This window comes from Pseudonaja textilis, chromosome Z (genome assembly GCF_049901715.1).
Source record: "Pseudonaja textilis isolate UNSWEBS1 chromosome Z, rPseTex1.2, whole genome shotgun sequence".
Taxonomy (NCBI): Eukaryota; Metazoa; Chordata; class Lepidosauria; order Squamata; family Elapidae; genus Pseudonaja; species Pseudonaja textilis.
Genome location: NC_142008.1, coordinates 57,600,131 through 57,619,974, shown reverse-complemented (window position 1 = coordinate 57,619,974; position 19,844 = coordinate 57,600,131). Strand labels below are relative to the sequence as shown.

The window sequence follows — 19,844 nt, the reverse complement described above, 5'->3', positions numbered from 1 at the left end:
TCAGAACACAGCCAAAACCCCATCCAATGAGGACACACCCCCACCCAATCAGAACAAAGCCAAGCCCCCACCCAATCAAGTCACACCCCCACTAGCAGTTAAAAGGAAGAAGCAGTTGCAAGCTCACATTATTCTGAGAAGCACAGAGCCGAAGACACAAGCCTGAAGATGATGAATGAGACTTCATCGAAACATTGCCTAGATACTTCGAATCTTACGCGGGAGAAAACCCGAATAACCAAAGATCCACATACAAATACCCGCAAGAACCTCAGAAAACACACACACACACACACAGAGTCAATAGTACAGCTAATTTATTGAAATTCCAAAATCGTCAAATTTGAGAATGCCTAACAGGCTAGAACAAGAAAGGAAGCTGAAATTACTGGCCTACAACAGCTGCCCTGCACAGGCGCACAAAGGCCTTGGTCCTCGATGTTGTGCTGCTGGATAGTTTGGGCTGTGAGGGTTAAGCCAACTAATTATATTCAACAGATGGCCTCGAATATGAAAAATAAGAGTTCAGAATTCCCCTAGGTTCCTAAGGAGAAACCTTTACTTGGGGAAACTGCCTCACAAAGCCTGGTAATGATTTGCACTCAGTGCAGCCATGCGGTTTGCAGTAAACACAATGGCACCCGGCTGTTAATGTCGGGCTTCAAAGGTCCTGCCGACCAATGCCGTGATGAGAAGCCAGACATGTTAACCTGGAAAAGATCTGTTGCTCCTGTTGTTGCCGCACTTGCTAGATGTCTGTGAAACAGACATCCCATTATGGGCAGGAACTGGTGTGGGGGGCTTGCTACTCCATTACAGAGCGGCTCGGCACAGTGCGATGGAACAAAACAGCTGATGAAGGACGGCTATCGGAGTTTCGTTTGGTTTATGAATCAGAATTTCATCTTGGTGTTGCTGTATTTTTGCACAATTGATGACTATGAAACGGAATGAGGGGGGAAGTAATCGGATATGTGGGATGGAATGTGGTGGGTATGATTAGCATCGGTAAGTTAGCTGCGTTTAGCATTGCGGGGTGGAGGTGAATGGGATTAATGGAAGGGCGGATGTTAGTAGAAAGGAGTGTCACTGATTAATAAAACGTGCTGAGAGGCAGATGCTCCCAGAGCTGGCTTATTTTGGATTCACCGATTGTTGCTGGGTTGGAAGCAACGGATTATAATAAATACAGCCTTTCTCAACGAACTGTGAGTAAAGTAGTTTATTGTTGAAGTTTCTACAATTTCCAACGGAAGCTAACAGAAAGCCAGCGCTGCTCTGTCTTTTCCTCTGATAAAGGGGTTTATTGAAGGACTATGGCAGAAGGTACGGATCCAGCATGGATGATGGAGGAGGGTACTGAGGTGGTTAAAAATGATGTTGTGAGCGGACACGAACTGGAGGCTGCTGGGGAGAAGAAGGAACCCCTGCCATTGTCATCACAACTGGCCGTAAAGCCGAAATTAACCAAAGTGCAATTGAGTGAACCTAGCCATATTCCAAAGGGGCAAGAAGAGCAAGAACCTCAACGGAAGGACTGAATGACTAACTGGAGAATTAAGTGTTGGCCTGGGTCAGAGGAAAGCCAGTGGGCAGTCCCAGGCAGTGAAACATTAGACATGTTACAGAATCAGTTTGGGGAGGTGACTTTGAAGGAGCCAATGGACAGGAGGACATCGGTCAATAAACAAGCATTGCGCTCTGGGAGGGACCCTTTATGTACATCTAGTCTTTTAGGGTTACAAGAATCCGAAGTTGAGAGAGGCTTGGAAAGGTCGGACTTACGTTCTAGAAGACTAGATGATAGAGGTATAGATACAGATAGATATTTCATGAGACCTAGTGTATTAGAAAGACCAGATAGGGAGTTTGGGGCACATTGGGAAGGATAACCACAAGGGAGGTGGGCCCCCCTCCCTTAGCAGCCACTTTGGACGGCAATGCCAATAAAGTAGCAATATTTTTGGGTCAGGTATTGAATCATTTTGATTTATATGGCCAGTGTTACCATTCAAATTGGTTTATGGTAGTTGCCATGACTGGAGTATTAACAGGAGAAGCTTATGAATGGGCAGCCGATTTATATAGCCATAGGGCAGAAGAATTTGGAGATATAAGGTGATTTTTAGATGCATTGAGGACCCGGTTTGAAACGATGGCAGATAAATGGGCAGAAAAAGACCTGTTGACCATAAAGCAAAAAGGGAGGATGGCTCGAGAATATGTGAATGACTTTTGATGAGTAAGTGGTAAACTCCCCACACTACCAGAAAGTTTGTTAATATATCTCTTCAAAGAAGGGATGAACCCTAAATTAAATCAAGCCCATCTTTATAGGGGGTCGCATACCACACTAACTGATTGGTATAAGGTGGCAATAGAACTAGATGACGGATTACGAGGCTTGAGGCCAAGGCTTGAAGGATTAGTACAACCACGTAAAACTATGGGATCAATGAATAGACCTCAACCCAAATTAATCCCAATGCAAAGTAGAAGGGGGACATTGAAGTATTTTCGATGTAATAGACCAGGACATCGAGCCATGGAATGTCCTATACCATCCCTGACAGTGGCCAAAGATCCCAGAGCTGCTGCAGATTTGACTAGAACCAAAACTAGTAGACGAGAATGGCATGATCATGACAAAGCGAGAGGAATAACGATCCACCTGCCAGACATTCAAACTGCAGAAGACAGATCGAACATGTCATCTACTACAGTGGGTGAAAATGAAATGGAAAGCGAGTTACCTGATGACCCAATGGTGTACCTATTCATCCTTTTATTATACCTGTTTCGTTATGGAATACACGAACTGATCAGGGAATCAAGGTGGGGGCATTAATAGATTCCAGGTGCCCAAGGTGTTTGTAACTAAAGCGATGGTGGATAAGCTAAATGTAAAGGTTATTAAACTGGGTGTCCCTGTTAAGTTTGAACAGGTGGATGGGTCTATACTGGGTGGAGTTCCAGCAACCCACAGAACAGAATATATCAAAATGGTAATGGGTGAACACTGGGAGTGGATTTCTTTTATAGTAGTCCTTCAAATGAATGAAGCACTAATACTAGGTCTAACCTGGCTTGATAAATGGGAGCCAACTATATACTGGGAACAGGGTTATTGTAAACTACACTTAGTAGTGGGTCCTCATCCACCAAACAATGATGAATTCAATCGAGCATCGAATAATACCTTGAAAGAGGAGGAATCAATAGCCCCACCCCAAACCTATCCAATTGAGTATGAAGATTTGGCAGAAGTCTTTAAGGAAGATGGCACTGATTGTTTACCACCCCATCGGGCTATGGATTGTGCTATAGAATTGATTCCAGGAGCACCATTACCCAAACCACGAATGTATTCAATGACTAAAAAAGAATTAGAAAAAATGAGAAAGTACATTGAAAAATTTTTTAAAAGGGGATTTATAACCCCAGGTAGATCTCATATGGCAGCACCAGTGTTGTTTCGGGGAAAAAAAAGATGGTGGATTACATCTATGTGTTGACTATCGAGGTTTAAATGCCATTTGCATAGAGCCATTGTATCCATTACCATTAATGAAAGATTTGCTAGCTACTTTAGCAAAAGGACGAATATTCACTGAATTTGACTTATGGGAGGCTTACTATAGAGTAAGAATTTGAGAAGGAGATGAATGGAAAACAACGTTTAATTGTCCCCTTGGTAGTTATTATTATAACCTAATGCCATTTGGATTGCAAGGAGCTCCAGCCATCTTCATGCAACTGATAAATGAGATGTTACATGAATATTTGTATAGAGGTGGTTTAGTTTATTTAGATGACATTTTAATTTACTCTAATTCTGAACAAGAACACATTCAACTAGTGAGACAAGTACTCAAAAAACTATTGGATGCTCAGCTTTATGTGAATTTCACACTAGACAACTGGACTATCTAGGCTATCATATTTCCGAACAAGGAATTGAAATGGACCCCAAGAAAGTAGAAACTGTGTTAAAATGGCATGCTCCAAGGACAAGGAAACAATTGCAAAGCCTCTTGGAGTTTGCAAACTTTTATAGACACTTTATACCATGTTTTGCCGATATCGTTATGCCATTAACGGATTTATTATGAACCAAATCTATTGGTGTTAAAAATCCAAAACCAAGTCATTTTACCATGGACAAATGCCAAATAGTGTTTGATAACCCAAAAAAATTGTTTGCACAAGAGCCAGTATTGAAACACCCGGATACAAACCTACCATTTATCATCCAGGTGGATGCCAGTGATGTAGCTGTGGGAGCTGTATTGCTACAGAAGAATGTAGAGCATAAATTACAACCATGTGAGTATACTTCTCAGAAGTTTAGTCCAGCTGAACGCAATTGGGCAATTTGGGAGAAAGAAGCATTTGCAGTTTGTTGGTCATTACTCACCTGGAGACATCTGTTAGAGGGAAGTTCACAGCCGTTTGAGGTGTGGACCGATCATAAAAACCTAGAAGCACTTCAAAACCCACGTTGGTTGTCACCAAAGCAAGTTCGCTGGGCATTATTATTTTGTAAAAGATTTAACTTCAAGTTGAAATATGTTCCATCAGGGAAAAACTTTATGGCGGACGCTTTATTATGACTTCCTCAATATAATAATATATGGGAAAGTATAGTTCAACCTCTCATAGCAATCACTTATGAAGTTGGATCATGCGAACAAACATATTTGCAACTGATTTACCTACAATCTTAAAAGGAAGATCACTGGCTAACAAACAATAAAAACCAGGTAGAGATAAAAGATGGTATTGCATGAAGAGGAGTTAAGATATATGTGCCAAACGTTTTATGATCAATAGTGTTAAAACATCGTCACCATGTTCGACAAGCGGGACATTACGGGTTTCTAAAAACACTACAGTTAGCAAAACGACAATTTTGGTGGCCACGTATGAAATTGAATATAGAAAATTATGTAAAATCCTGTCCTATTTGTATGTTAAATAAAGTAAAAATTGGAAAACCAGCAGGTTTACTACAACCTGTGTCTGAACCAATGAAACCCTGGCAAGACATTGGTATGGATTTCATAGTCAATTTGCCAGATAATCACAGATATACAGTTATATGGACTGTTATTGATCTATTCTCCAAACAGGCGCATTTCATTCCATGTAAAGGAATATCGTCTGCTAGAAAATTGGCAGACCTGTTTATACAATATATATACCGGTTACATGGAGTGGCTCGGAAAATTATATCGGATAGGGGAGTACAGTTCACATCAAAATTCTCGCGAGTGTTTATGCATCTGATTGGATCTACACAAGGATTAAGTATAGCTTATCATCCAGCTACTAATGGGGCTGCTGAAAGAGCTAATGCTGCTATTGAACAGTACCTTCGTTGTTATGTCAATTATCAACAAAGTAATTGGGTAGACCTACTACCATACACTGAGATAGCGTATAACAATACTGGATATAGCAGTACTGGATATTCCCCTTTCCAAATAGTGAGTGGTATGGAATCTGTACCTATAACCAGAATGGCCTGATAAAGGAAAAGAACAAGAATCAGAAACCACTACTACATGGGCAAATAATATAAAAAACCAATGGGACTCTGTCCGACTCGCATTGAAAAAAGCACAGGAAGCATATAAAACTCAGGCAGATAAGAAACGATCAGCGCAAATACAATATAACGTTGGAGACTGGGTATATTTATCAACAAAATAATACATCTAGGCCTGCGGGGTGGAGGCAAACAGGATTAATGGGAAGGGCAGATGTTAGTTAGTAGAAAGGGGTGGAACTGATTAATAAAACGCGCTTTGAGGCAGATGCTCCCAGCGCTGGCTTATTTCGGATTCACCAATTGTTGCTGGGTTGGAAGAAATGGATTATAATAAATACAGCCTTTCTCAAGGAACTGTGAGTAAAGTAGTTTATTGTTGAAGTTTGTACAATTTCCAATAAAAGCTAACAGTTAACTTTTGGTGCACACGGTAATTCCAGCAGCAATCTCCCGCCATGTGAGGGATTTGTCTCAGACGGCTTGCCCCTTACACATAGGCAGTGGGGAAAGGGGGAAAAGGGTGTTGGTGCTTACCTGATACACCCGTTCTCTTTGAGCTGCGAAGAGCATCCAGTAGGGGGAGGTGCTTCAGTCTCTGCATTCATAGGCTGAGCTTGAATTGAGGAGCGCTCCATGTGACTCCTCCATAGCGTTCCCCAGTTCTGCGAAGACGGGAGAAAAAAAAGGTGCTCTCATCCCCACTACCTAAAAAAGGTTCCTTGGCCGAAACAAGGTCCCACCAGACGGAAAAAAAGGGTGGGGCTGGATGCTCTTCGCAGCTCAAAGAGAACGGGCGTATCAGGTAAGCACCAATGCCCTTTCTCCTATGAGCTTCTCAGAGCATCCAGTAGTGGGACATACCAAAGCTTGGCCTGTCCTACGGGAGGGACTCCGTCTGGTTCGGAATCTCATCGGGGTCCCTAAGAACCCGTTGCAGAACCCGTCTGCCAAATGATGCCTCCGTGGATGCGAAGACATCAATTTTATAGTGCCTGATGAAAGGAGATGGGGAAGCCCAAGTCGCTGCCCGGCAGATTTCGATTATTGATGCCTGGGTAGCCCAGGCTGCCAAAGTTGCCGCACTCCTAGTGGAGTGCGCAGTTATGCCTCTGGGCACCTGCAGGGCCTGGGACTGGTAGGACTTAGCTATGGCCGCCCTGATCCAGCGGCCTACAGTTGATGGTGACACCCTGTGACCTTGTGTTTTGGGCTGAAAGGAAAGAAATAAGGCCTCTGATTTTTTGAAGGACTCAGTGCGCTTGATATAGATTCACAAGGCGCGCCTTACATCAGGTTTGTGCCATTGCCTTTCCCTTTCCTGCGATGGGTTGGGACAAAAATTTGGAAGGATGAGCTCTTGGGCTCTATGGAAGGCTGAATTGACCTTGGGCAAAAATGTGGGATCAGGATGGAGGATCACCCGATCGGCATGAAAAACACAGAGGTCTTGTCTGACAGATAAGGCTGCTATTTCCGATATGCGCTGAGCGGATGTAATGGCTACAAGGAAAACTACCTTATATGTTAAGAATTGGAGGCTTGACTCCCTCAAAGGTTCGAAAGATTCTTTGGTGAGAGAGAGAAGGACTTTGTTAAGGTCCCAGGTGGGATAACGGTGCACTGCTGGAGGGCGTAAGTTGGTGGCCCCTCTAAGGAAAGCCCGAATACGTGTGTGATGAGAGAGGGAACTGAAACCCTCACAGGAAAGAACTGATGTCAGAGCAGCTACCTGTCATCTCAGCGTATTAGGAGACAGCCCCTTGTCAAGTCCCTCCTGAAGGAATTCTAAGATCTGTGCGATTGAGGTGGAAACAGGGTTAATTTGAAACCTGCTATACCATTTACAGAAAATGGCCCATGTGGCGTTGTAAATTTGAATGGTTGAGGGCCGTCTGGCAGCTAGGATGGTGTTAATGACCTTGTTGGAGAGCATTTCGCTCCTCAAACTGCTTCGCTCAACCTCCAGACGGTCAGTTGAAACCATTGGGGGTCCGGGTGTTGGAGGGGCCCCTGAGATAGAGAGATCCTGTCTGGTGGAATCCTCTGGGGGGCACCGAGAGAGTGCGGAGGTGTGCAAAACACGGCCGTCTGGGCCAGTGAGGTGCCACTAGGAGCAATTCCGCCTTCTTGTAGAGCAGCTTGAATAACCCTGGGCACCAGGGCAAGAGGGGGAAATGCATATAGGAGCCCCGTGGGCCATGGGCAGCAGACCGTGTTGCAATTTTCCGCTCCCTGGGATGGGATGGGGAGCTGGGCATTGAGTGGGGAGGCAAATAGGTCTACCACCGGTTGACCGAATATCCTTGCTGCCTCTCTGAATAGGGATGGGTGGAGGCACCACTCTGACTGGTCTATGGTGGCCCTGCTTAACCAGTCTGCTTGAGTGTTTGATAGACCCGTTATGTGCTCTGCCTTGATGGACAGAAGATTGTTCTCTGCCCAGCGACACAGGTGCTTGGCTTCCCTCATTAATTGTATTGACTGTGTGCCCCCGTTTGTTGATATGGGCTTTGGCTGTCACATTGTCTGTTAAAATGAGAATGTGCTGCCCGCGTACCTGGGGAAGGAAGCTGCGCAGGGCCAGGTGCGTGGCGCGAAGCTCCAGCCAGTTGATGCTACATGCCTGTTCTATTGCAGACCATCTGCCCTGAGATGAGAGTGACTGGACGTGGGTGCCCAATCCATATAGACTGGCATCTGTGGTGATAGTCAGCCTTTGAGGCTCCTTGAAGAAGCAGCCCTTGTTGATGCCCGGTTTGGCCCACCAGAGAAGGGACGTGAGGACCCTAACCGTGAGTTTGGAATTGCTTCTGCCGGCTCTCTGGTACGGGAGCAGGAACCATTGGAGGGATCTGGTGTGAAGACGGGCCCAGGGAACAATAGAAATGCATGATATCATTTTTCCCAATAATTTTGACAAATCCAGTAAGGCTACCCTCCTATGGCGCCTGATCTACCTAACCAATTTCTGAATACTAAGTAGTCTATCTGAAGACAGGTAGACCTTACCTTCCACCGTATCAATGACAGCCCCTAAGTGAGTTATTCTAGTAGATGGGGATAATTGGCTCTTCTTCCAATTTATGAGAAAACCATGTTCTTGGAGAGATGTTAAGGTAACATTGGAGACAAATGGGAATGTTCCTGAGATGGGCAGCTAGCGCTGTGAGGACCTTGGTAAAGGTCCTGGGGGCGGAGGCCAGTCCAAAGGGAAGGGCCACGTATTCAAAGTGGTGATTATTGTAGCAGAACCTTAAGAATTTGTAATGGGAAGGCCAAATGGCAATATGTAAGTACTCTTCCATCAAGTCTATGGACATGAGCACGTCCCCTTGCCTGATGCCCATCAGTATTGATTGCAGGGTATGCATTTTGAATTTGCGGTATGTTAGGAAGCGGTTGAGTCGTTTTAGATCTAAGATTGTTCTCCACCACCACCCCGAGTGTTTTGGCAGAACAACAAGGTGAGAGTAAAAGCCTCGCCCTCATTGCTCGGACGGAACTGGTTGAATGGCTTTTATGTTTAGCAGATGCTGGATAGCGGAATCCATTAGATTACGCTTGACCGGGTCCCTGGAAAGGGGATGACATAAAGAAATTTGGGGGAGTGGATTGAAACTCAAGGGCAAGCCCAAATCTAATGGTATCCCTGACCCAAGAGTCAGAGGTAGAAGAGTCCCATTGATTCGTGAATGACTTAAGACATCCGCCAATAGGGAGAGTGTCTCTTGACCTATCTCGGACGTCGGAAGGGCCTACTTCCGGTTCCCTGAAAGGGCCTTTTATATTGACTGCCCCCCCGGCTCCTGTTTCCGGAATTGGCTCTATCCTGGGGTTGTCCTGACCTGAACGATAGGGGCCTCTGATACCTGGGAGAGAAGGGGGCCTGATAGGAGGGCCGAAAGGAACCCCTCCGAAAGGTCTGGGAAGTTCTGAAGTCTGACCTTCATGTAAGGGAAGGAAGAAATTTTTTCTTACTGCGGGTCTCCATCAGTAAGGGGTCCAGGGAAGGGCCAAACCATTTGTCTCCTACTATGGGGGAGGAAGCCAGCTTGGCTTTGTTCTTAAAGTCTGCTTGCCAGTGTCTCAGCCAGAGTAGACGGCAGGCTGTGACGTGAGACGTGATTGCCCTTGCCAAAAATTTAGTCGCATGGTATGTGGCATCAGCAGAAAACTCGGCTGCGGCAGTGAGCTTTGCAATGTCCTGGTGCGCCCTGGTGTTGGATGTAGCGACGTGTTCCTTGAGCTGATGGAGCCATCGAATGGATGACCTTGTGAAAAAGGATGCAGCCGTAGCCGATCTGATGGCCCATGCATCTGACTGATGAGCCCTGCGCAGGGCCAGCTCGGCTCGCTTTTCTTCTGGCTTTAGGGCCTCCAGCGCATCAGTCGGAGTTGAGGAGGATGCCAGACCCACTATGGGCTCATCTACCTCAGGGGTGCTTAATAATTTTGAAAATTCCGGGTCCAAATTAAAGTATTTGTTGTGGTTAGAGGGGGCTGGGGGCACCACTGCAGATGCCAGTTGCTTTTGCACCAGGTCGGCAAAGATGGGTGGAGCTGGAATAACCTCGGCCTCTACAATGAGCTGGTTAAAAATGAGATCCTCTGGCTCCTCCATTGAAGGAGTGGGAAGGTCTGTTGGAGATTGCTTACTTAGGCCTGAAATGTTTTTGGCCTTGAATAATAAGGATCTAAATAGGTGTGGCTTGAATAGGCTGGTCAGGGATGAGCCCCTCATCCTCGGACATTTCGCCTTCTAGAGGGTCTGCCTCTGATAGGGGCTCGCTGTAGTGCGCCTGGTTCCATGAACTGATCAAATTCCTTCTCCTCCCCCCTTCCTCCTCCTCCTCCCGCCCTTGAGGTGGGGGTGTCTCCCTTTGCAAGGGTACCTGAGCTTGATGTTGGTCCGATCTGGGCAGGGACCTTACTGAGTGAGACTCCTGGTCAGAAACCGCTGGATACTGTCTGGGCCTGATAGCTTGTTGGATGCCGGCTGCAATCCCTTGGCGAATAGCCAACTCCATCCAGGATCTTATTCTTTCTGGAACTTCCTCAATGAGACTCCTCTTGACGGAGGCCAGTTGCTGTTGGAGTGAAGGTGGCTTCTGGAGCTCTTCTAGCCAGTGTTCCAGGAACCTGAGGCAGTTGTTCCTGTGAGGGCAAGCTGTGCCTATATGAGAGGGAAATATCTAGAGGTGGGGAGGTGAGCAGAGTTAGAGGGACTGGAGGAACGAAGAACGTGAGGCACCTTGAGTGCTTCCTTAGCTCGCTTGTCAATTTCCTTTGCAGGGCTTGTGGCGCCTTAAGGCGCCCTTCTGGGCAGCTTTGGAGGTCTCTTTAGCCTGCTTGCACAAATGATGGGTCTTGGCTTTTGCCTTCAATGAAGATCCTCTAGAGGTATTACCATCTGCCATTTTAATTATTTATAAATATTGCAGTAATAGGTTATAAATCAATATAAGGCGGTTGGCATGTCCAGGGTCCGATCTGAGGCAAGAACGGTTGCCCTGATCAATATTTCATGTCCCCTTTTATTGTTTTTTTAATATATATATATATATATATATATATAACTATAAATGTATGTATGTATGTATGTGTGTGTATATATATATATATATATATATATATATATATATATATATATATATATGCCAATGAGTCGTACCTCAGTGATAATATTTTAATGATTTAAAATATTATACTGCCAAAATATATGATATAAATATTTCTGCCTGTGATGGCTAGGAAGGCTGGTGCAATTATATCCCTGCTCCTGGGATAGAGTAGTTTGTATGCTCAGTTGCCAATTAGAAAGTAAAGGTAGAACAATCAAGCAAATCAGCCAAATTTTGAAATGCCTAGGCCCGGTTGTAAATTAAAGTTGGGGCCTTCAGCAGCCTCTCTGCACAGGCGGACACAAGGCCTAGGTGCAGCTGCTGCGCTGCTGGAATTGAGCTGTGGGGTAGAGCCAACTAGCTTTAAATTGATCCTGAGTACAATTTAGTAAGATGAGGATTAATAGCTCAGAAAAGCCAGGCAGGAACCTGTTACTTTGAATAAACTTCCACTCACAGCACAGCAAGAAGAAAGAACAAAATGGTGCGCAGCCACGAGGGGACTCCCAAAATGGCGCCCGTCAGCACGTCGTGCCTCTCAGCAGCGTTATACCCGCCTGGTAGGAACGAGGCCGAAGCTCTGCCTACAGAGGCGGCCAGGTAAGGAGAAATTAACCCTTCTGCTAAGAAAATGGCGCTCGAGGGTGGGAGGGAATCAACGGTATGACTAGGAACGGAGCAATACGAGCCGCTAGAAACAAAACGAAACGAAACGGAGCGGCAAGAGAAAGAGGCAGAGTATTTTATTTATTTAATTTTTTTGGTTGAGGGAGGAGGTGCAAAAAACCGCTGCTGACTCTCTCCTTCACCTCCCTGGGGGCGCAACTGCGCTTCCCCTAGGTGGATAGAGTGCCCAATCAAGCAATGCGCAGAGGATAAAGAGAAGGGAATAATCAAACCTGTTAGGAACTCTATGTGAGTGAATCGAAAATTCTGCTTCGGCCAGGAGCTAGCAAAGAACAGCCTGTCTCGCACAAGGCTGAGCAAAAACTGGGGAACGCTATGGAGGAGTCACATGGAGGAGGAGGAGCGTTCCTCAATTCAAGCTCAGCCTATGAATGCAGAGACTGAAGCACCTCCCTCTACTGGATGCTCTGAGCAGCTCATAGGAGAATGGGCGCTTATGCCCCCCACCCCAAAGCAGCATTCTTAAGAGGAAATCAATATGAATGGGCTGTTAGAGCAACAAAAGCACTGCGCTGTTTCCTTCTTTTTCAGTCTCCGTTTGGGAGTCCTCTTGGAATTCAATTAGTGAGATCTCTTTTTCTGCCTCTTCCTCTTTCCTTCCAAAAAATTCGGTATAGAATAATTCCGCTTTCTCAATTGAATCAATTCTATGTCTCTGTTCTTGCCATGTGAACATTAACCCTTCTGGAATCAGCCATCTATAATTCACCTCTTTTTTAAGTAGCATTTTAGTCAGAAATCGGTATTCTCTTCTCATCTCTCTCACTCTTCTGGGTATTTGTTTTAAGACCAGAATCTCCTTGCCTTTGTATTTCAATGTTTTCTCTCTTGCCACTTGCAACATTTGCGTTTTAATGGCTTTCTTTGTAAATCTAATATGAACTTCTTTTGGTAAGCTATTTCTCATTGCATAGGCGCAGTAGGTGGAAAGGAGGGAGAGAAAGAACAACGTGAACCAAGATCTACGAGAGCTGCTAAACCCAACTATAAAATATAACTATGGAAGAGAAAAAACTGATTACAATTAGTATAAATGGACTTAACTCAGCCGCCAAAAGAAGGAAATTTTTTCATAAATTGGAGAAATTAAAATTTGATATAATTTGTCTACAAGAAGTACATATTAAGAAACAATATGAACAATTGTTGGTACAGCCAAAATTAGGGAAAATATTCACTTCCTTGACCCAATGTAAGAAAAGAGGAGTGGTTTTATATATTAAAGAGACCACCCCAACAAAACTGATTTATACTGATGAAGATGGAAGAGTACTAATGGTGGAAATAATGGATAACAACATGAAAACACTCCTGATTGCAATTTATGCTCCGAATGACAAACAAGAAGAATTTTACAAAAAATTGCATATGAAAATAATTGAACTGGACTATGCCAATATAGTTATGATGGGAGATTTTAATGGAATTGTAGACAATAAATTGGACTATACAGCAACAACAACAAAGCAAAACAGAAAGACTCTCCCAAAATCCTTTTTTTTAAATGGTTGATGAATTAAATTTAAAAGATACATGGAGAGAAAGAAATGACAAAACTAAACAATATACCTTCTATTCAAATAGACATTTATCATGGTCCAGAATAGATATGATATGGATGTCAACAGAATTAATACCTAACATTCAAGAAATAAATAATACAAGTACTTGGGCAGACCATAATCCAATGACAATCAAATGGAAAGGACAAAAAAGATCGAGATGGACGTTAAATAATACTATTTTAAAGGAAAAAGACTTTACACAGTGGATGGAGAAAGAATTGGCCTTTTTCTTTAGAGAAAATAAAAAAGAAGATACATCAATCCAGAATATATGGGATACAATGAAGGCATATGCTAGAGGCTTGATAATAGATTATACAAGGAAAAGGAATATTAGGAAAAGGCAAGCCTCTAAGGCTCTAGAGGATGAGTATAAAAGACTTGAAAAGGAGCTACAGAAAATGTCACAGAAAAAGGACATTAAGCTAAAAATGGATATAATTAAACATAAAATGGGTCAAATAGAGAAAGAGGAATTAGCACAGCAAATTAGCAGTGCTAAACAGAACTACTTTGAAGATGCAAACAAACCAGGTAGATGGTTAGCATATAAACTAAGAAAAGAGAAAGAATCAAGGATAATATTGCAGTTAATAGATGATCAAGACCAAGTTTGTCATGGCAATAAAGAGAAGAAGGAAATCATTCGAGAGTTTTATGGGAAATTATATAAACAAGAGATTATTGATGAGGAAAGAGTTAAGCAGTATTTACAGAATGCTAATTTACCCAAGATACCTAAAGAGACTGAAAAAATGTTAGAAAGCAATATAACTATGATGGAGTTAACTGAAGCACTTAAGAAGCAAACTAATGGAAAGGCACCAGGCCCAGATGGACTCCCGGCAGAATTTTATAAAACACTACAAGGATTGTTGAATCTCCCATTGCTAGAAGTTATGAATTAAGTTATGCTAAAGAAGAAGATACCCAAATCATGGTCAGAAGCCTATATCACACTTATTCCAAAAGAGGAGGCTGATCCATTGCAAATTAAGAACTATAGACCTATTTCTCTACTAAATGCAGATTATAAAATTTTTGCTTCAATATTGGCAGAAAGACTTAAAAAATATTTAAATAACTTTATTCACTCTGATCAAAATGGATTTCTGCCAAAGAGACAAATCAAAGATAATATGAGAGTAATTTTGGATACCTTGGAATACTATGAGGCACATCCTGAAAAACAAATGACTTTGCTATTTCTAGATGCACAAAAGGCATTTGATGTGAATTGGCGATTTATGTTATTATTGTTGGAACAGATGGGTTTTCCTAGAAAATTTATCCAAGCAATAGAAGCTATATACTACAAGCAAATGGCAAAGGTAATGATAGAGGGAGAATTGACAGACTCCATTAACATAAGAAAAGGAACAAGACAAGGGTGCCCACTATCACCTTTGCTATTCGTGTTAACTTTGGAAGTGTTAAACAGAAATATTAGAGATGAAAAGATTATAAAAGGAATGAAAATTAAAAAGGAAGAATTTAAGCCGCAAGCCTTTGTGGATAATTTGGTTTTTATCTTAGAAGACCCCTTAGAAACAGCACCAAAATTATTGGAAAAGATAGAGGCATATTAAGGTGGCTGGTTTGAAAATAAACAAAGACAAGACAAAGATTTTGACAAAGAATGTTATCAAGACAAAAAGAAGAATTGGCAGATCTATTGAAAATTCAATAGATCACGAATAAAATCAAGTATTTGGGGAGACATTTGACAGCAAGATGTAGTACATTAAAAGAGAATAATTATATCAAACAACAGATAGCGCTAGACTTTGCGAAATGGGAAAATTTACAACTGTCATTAATAGGGAGAATATCAACAATCAAGATGAATATATTACCCAGAATTTTATATTTGTTCCAAACAATTCCAATTAGGCTTGGGAAAGACTATTTTGAAGATTTAAATAAAACTGTGCTGAAATACATATGGCAAGGTAAGAAAGTGAGAATAAAGTTAAAGCTTTTGCAAGATGCTAGAATTAGAGGAGGATTTGGTTTGCCTAATTGGGAGTTGTACTACCAAGCTACAAACCTGATATTGGCCAAGGAATGGATAACATTAAAACATTAAAATTGAAAATTCCAGTCTGGTTATCGACTATCAAAGCATTTTCTTATCCTATTATATATAAAAAGGAACAAACAGTTAGATATGGGGCAATATTGAATGAAAGGGGTGAACTTAAATCTATGCAAAAACTAGAGGAACAAGGTATAACGATGAATTGGTTTTCATATGTGCAATTACATTCAAGATATGATAAAGATTTTAAAACAGAAGGTTTGTATGATAAATTAACTGATTTAGATAAGATTTTGACAGGTACTGATGAAAAGGTGATTAAAAAACTGTATGGATATTTATTAGAAATGAAACTAGAATGACCAATTGATCTGTAGGTAAACGGGATGATTTCCAGCACTGGGCAAATGCTAATCTGGCCGCAGTTAGAATATGAATTATTATGTATTTCGTCTTTTTAGGAAAATGTTTATCAGAGATCCCTAGTAGGAAGAACTCTGGTTTGTATTCAATTTGATCTTTGGTTATCTCCTCCAGCCATTTTCTAATTTTTTGCCAGTATTTCTGGGCTTCTTTACAGGTCCACCACATATGAAAGTAGGTTCCCTCTATGTTTTTACATTTCCAACATTTTGGACTAGAGTTTGGGTTCATTTTCGCTAACCTCGAAGGGGGTAAGTGCCATCTATATAACATTTTATACATATTTTCTTTGTACGCCGCAGATTTCGTAATCTTAATGATTCTATTCCAGATCTTTTCCCATTCTGTTAATGTAATGCTTCTTCCAATATTCCTACTCCACATTATCATGTTCCCTTTCACTATCTCTTGCTCTAATTCTACCTCCAATAAATATTTATAAAATTTAGAAATATTCTTTTTATTTGATCCTAATAAGATTTTATCTAAGTGTTGTAATTTGCTATAAATTCCAAACTCTTTGATATCTTGTTTGTATCTACTATGGATTTGTATATATAACCACTGATCAATTTTAAATCCCTGTTCCTGTAAGTCCAGTCGAGTTCTTAGTTTCCTAAAGGATCTAATAAATCTTTATATTTAGTCATTTTTGTTATATCCAAATTGTTGGGATGAACCATTGCCTCCATTGTTGAAAGCCAAATCGGAATTTTTAAATAATGTTTTTTACATATTTTTTTCCAATTAGTTAATAGTGAATCTCTAATAAGATGTCTATGAAAGTACGCCTGTTTAGTTTTCCCCACATCCCATAGAAATGCGTGCCATCCTCTCTGAAGGTCGTGCCCTTCCAAGGCTAGAGTTCTTTTATTCCGTAAATTGACCCAGTCTTTTAACCATAGTAAGTTGGCTGCCCAATAATATAATTCCCAGTTTGGAAGCGCTAGCCCACCTCTACTTTTTGCATCTTGTAAGGCCTTAATACTGATTCTAGCTTTTTTCCCTTGCCAAATAAATTTAAGAGTTACCTTATTTATATCATCAAAAAAAATTTTTGGTAATTTTATTGGGATTGTCTGGAATAAGTAAAGGAGTTTTGGTAAAATGTTCATTTTGATTGTGGCAATCCTGCCCAGTAAAGAAAGCTGCAACTTATTCCAGGATTCTAGATCTTTCTTAATTTGCTGTAACAGTTTATCATAATTATTCTCTTTGAGTGATTTACTATGTGGTGTTAACCATATGCCTAAATATTTGACCTTTTTTGTTACCTGTATCCCCATGGTTTTTTCTAATTCTTCCCTCTGGTTCTCTGTTAGATTTTTAGTCAGTAATTTCGTCTTATTTCTGTTGATCTTTAGTCCTGCTACTGAACCATATTGTTCTAGTTCTTTTATTAGATTATGTCCTTTCTCCATGGGATCCTCTAGGAAGAAAACCATATCGTCTGCAAACGCCTGTAATTTATATTCCTCTGCCTTAACCCTAACCCCTTGAATTTCAGGATTTTGTCTTATCCGCGTTAACAATGATTCTAAAGCAAATATAAATAAGAGGGGTGAGAGAGGGCAACCCTGTCTAACGCCCTTTTCAATGCTTAGTGGGCCTGTTTGTTCACCATTAATTAGTATATTGGCTTGTTGGGTATTGTAAATTGTTGTGATAATATTCTCGAATTTAGTGCCCAGATTCATGTTATAGATTTTTGTATTAAGAAGTGCCAATGTAAGTTATCGAATGCTTTCTCCGCATCTAGAAACAAGAGTGTAAATTGTTTCTCTGGATGAGCTTCATAATATTCTAAGACGTCAATAACGGTTCTTAAATTGTTTTTAATTTGGCGGAATGGAAGGAAACCATTTTGGTCTTCATGAATGTATAAATTTAAAACTTGTTTTACTCTATTCGCAATAATTGAGGTAAATAATTTATAATCGGCATTTAAAAGTGAGATTGGTCTATAATTGTTGATATATCTGGCATCCACATCCTCCTTCGGAATTAACGCAATCAACGCCTCCTCCATGAGTCTGGCATTTTGGCAGCCGAAAGTACTTCATTAAACACTTCCAGCATCAGAGGCCCTACTAAATCTAATGTGGCTTTATATAATTCTACTGGAATCCCATCTGGACCAGGGGATTTATTATTACATTGATTTTCCATTGCAGATTTTAACTCAGACCATGTAATATCCTTATTTAGTAATTCTTTGTCTCCTTCCCCTATTGTTTTATCATTCGTATTCTCCAGATAAGTTCTTATTTTATCCTCATTGATTTCTTCTTTTTATATAATCTTTGGAAATAGTTTAATATAATATCCTTTTTCTTCTCAATCTCATGTTGTGGGATGCCTTTCTCATCTATTAATTGGTGTATCAATCTCTTTTCTTTTTCTTTTTTAAGTTTATAAGATAGCCATCTTCCTGGTTTATTGGCGTGTTCAAAATAATTTTGTTTGGACCTTCTCAAGCTAACTTCTAATTTATCTTGTTCAATTAAATTCAGCTTATGTTTGGCTAGTATTAACTGATTTTGTAGTCCTTGGGTCTTAGGGTTTTTTGTAATTGTGTTTCTAAGTCTTGGATTTGTTGTTGTAACGCGTTTTGTTGGGCATAAATTCTCTTGTTTCTCATAGCATTATAGGAAATTGTTGTGCCTCTTATAATTGCTTTCATAGTATCCCAAATGTTCTGTTTTGAAGTTGTTTCATTATTATTATCTTTTAGAAAATAATTTAGCTCCTCTTTCAGTTTATTAATATACTCTTCTTCGCTTTACAATTTGGTTATTTAGTGTCCATCTTTTTTTATTCGCCTCCTATCCCTCCAAATTAGCTGTATTGGGTTATGATCAGCCCATTCATTCGGTAGAATTTTGATTTCTTTTATTTCATTAGCCAAGTCCAAATCCATCCAAGCCATATCTATTCTGGTCCAAATCTTATGTGGGTTAGAATAATATGTAAATTGTTTTCCTTCAAGATTCCGCTCCTCCATAGATCTTTTAAATTTAACTCTCTCAACATTTCCTTACATGCTGCAGAGAGTTCCCTTTTCCCTTCTTGTTTTTCCCCATATTACTATGGTCTTTCTGGTAGTCTGCAATGGAGTTAAAATCGCCAATCAAGCAAATGTTTCTTTTTCAAAGCCTACTATTTTTTGGTGAAGGTGTTTAAAAATTTCCCTGGTCATCATTTGGGGCATAGATTGCTACAAGTAAAAATGTGATGTGGTTTATCCAAACTTGTATAACCAGAGTTCTTCCTTCGGGATCCGACCAGATTAGTTCTGCCTTTACATCTTGTTTTACATAAATTGCAATTCCTTTTTTCTTGTGTTGGTCGGCCGGTGCTGTAAAAAGTTTACCTAATTTTGGACAAATTAGATATCTTTCATCATTCTTCGAAATATGTGTCTCTTGGTCATTCAGAAAATATGTGACTGCGTAGAAATGGACAATTTAACCATAGCTCTTAAAAATAAAGAGTCTTCAGCATTTGATAATAATTGGAATGCATGGTATAATTGGTTATATCAGAGATAAACTGTTTAAGGAGCATAAATAAGCATAAATATCCATAAATAGCGATAAGATGTGTATATTTAAAGTAAGGTAGGAGAATTGGATCTTGTAGACTGTCAAAAAGAATATTTGTCTGGTTTTAACGTATTTCCTTTTTTCTTCCGTCTCTTTGTTTTTTTTGTTTTTTGTTTTTCTCTCTTTTATACTTCTTCTTCTCCTTTTTCGGTCGCAAGATCGAGCGTTTTTTTTTTTTTCCTCTCTCTTTCTCTTCTTTCTTTCTTCTTTTTCTCTCTCTGTTTCTTATGTAATGTTGTTATGTTATTTTTTTAATTGTAAATTCAATAAAATTTATATGAAAAAAAAAAAGAAATGAAACTAGAAGAAGAACAAGTTAAAGAAACTATGATTGCTTGGAGGAAGAAC

General features: G+C 40.7%; 1 protein-coding gene across 8 annotated transcripts in view; it reads right to left on the bottom strand.

Annotated features, from left to right (window-relative positions):
* The window catches only part of ZDHHC3 (zDHHC palmitoyltransferase 3), a 138,716-nt gene that overhangs the window by 71,720 nt on the left and 47,152 nt on the right, over positions 1 to 19,844 (bottom strand). For 4 of the 8 annotated variants that reach the window (XM_087916757.1, XM_087916758.1, XM_087916760.1 and 1 more), the window contains one exon: positions 4,243 to 4,292. The exons of the other annotated variants lie outside the window; for them this stretch is intronic. In XM_087916757.1, coding sequence (XP_087772883.1) covers positions 4,243 to 4,245 — 3 coding nt within the window. In that variant the 5' untranslated portion in view covers positions 4,246 to 4,292. The remainder of the gene's footprint in view (positions 1 to 4,242; positions 4,293 to 19,844) is intronic. 8 annotated transcript variants of the gene reach the window in all.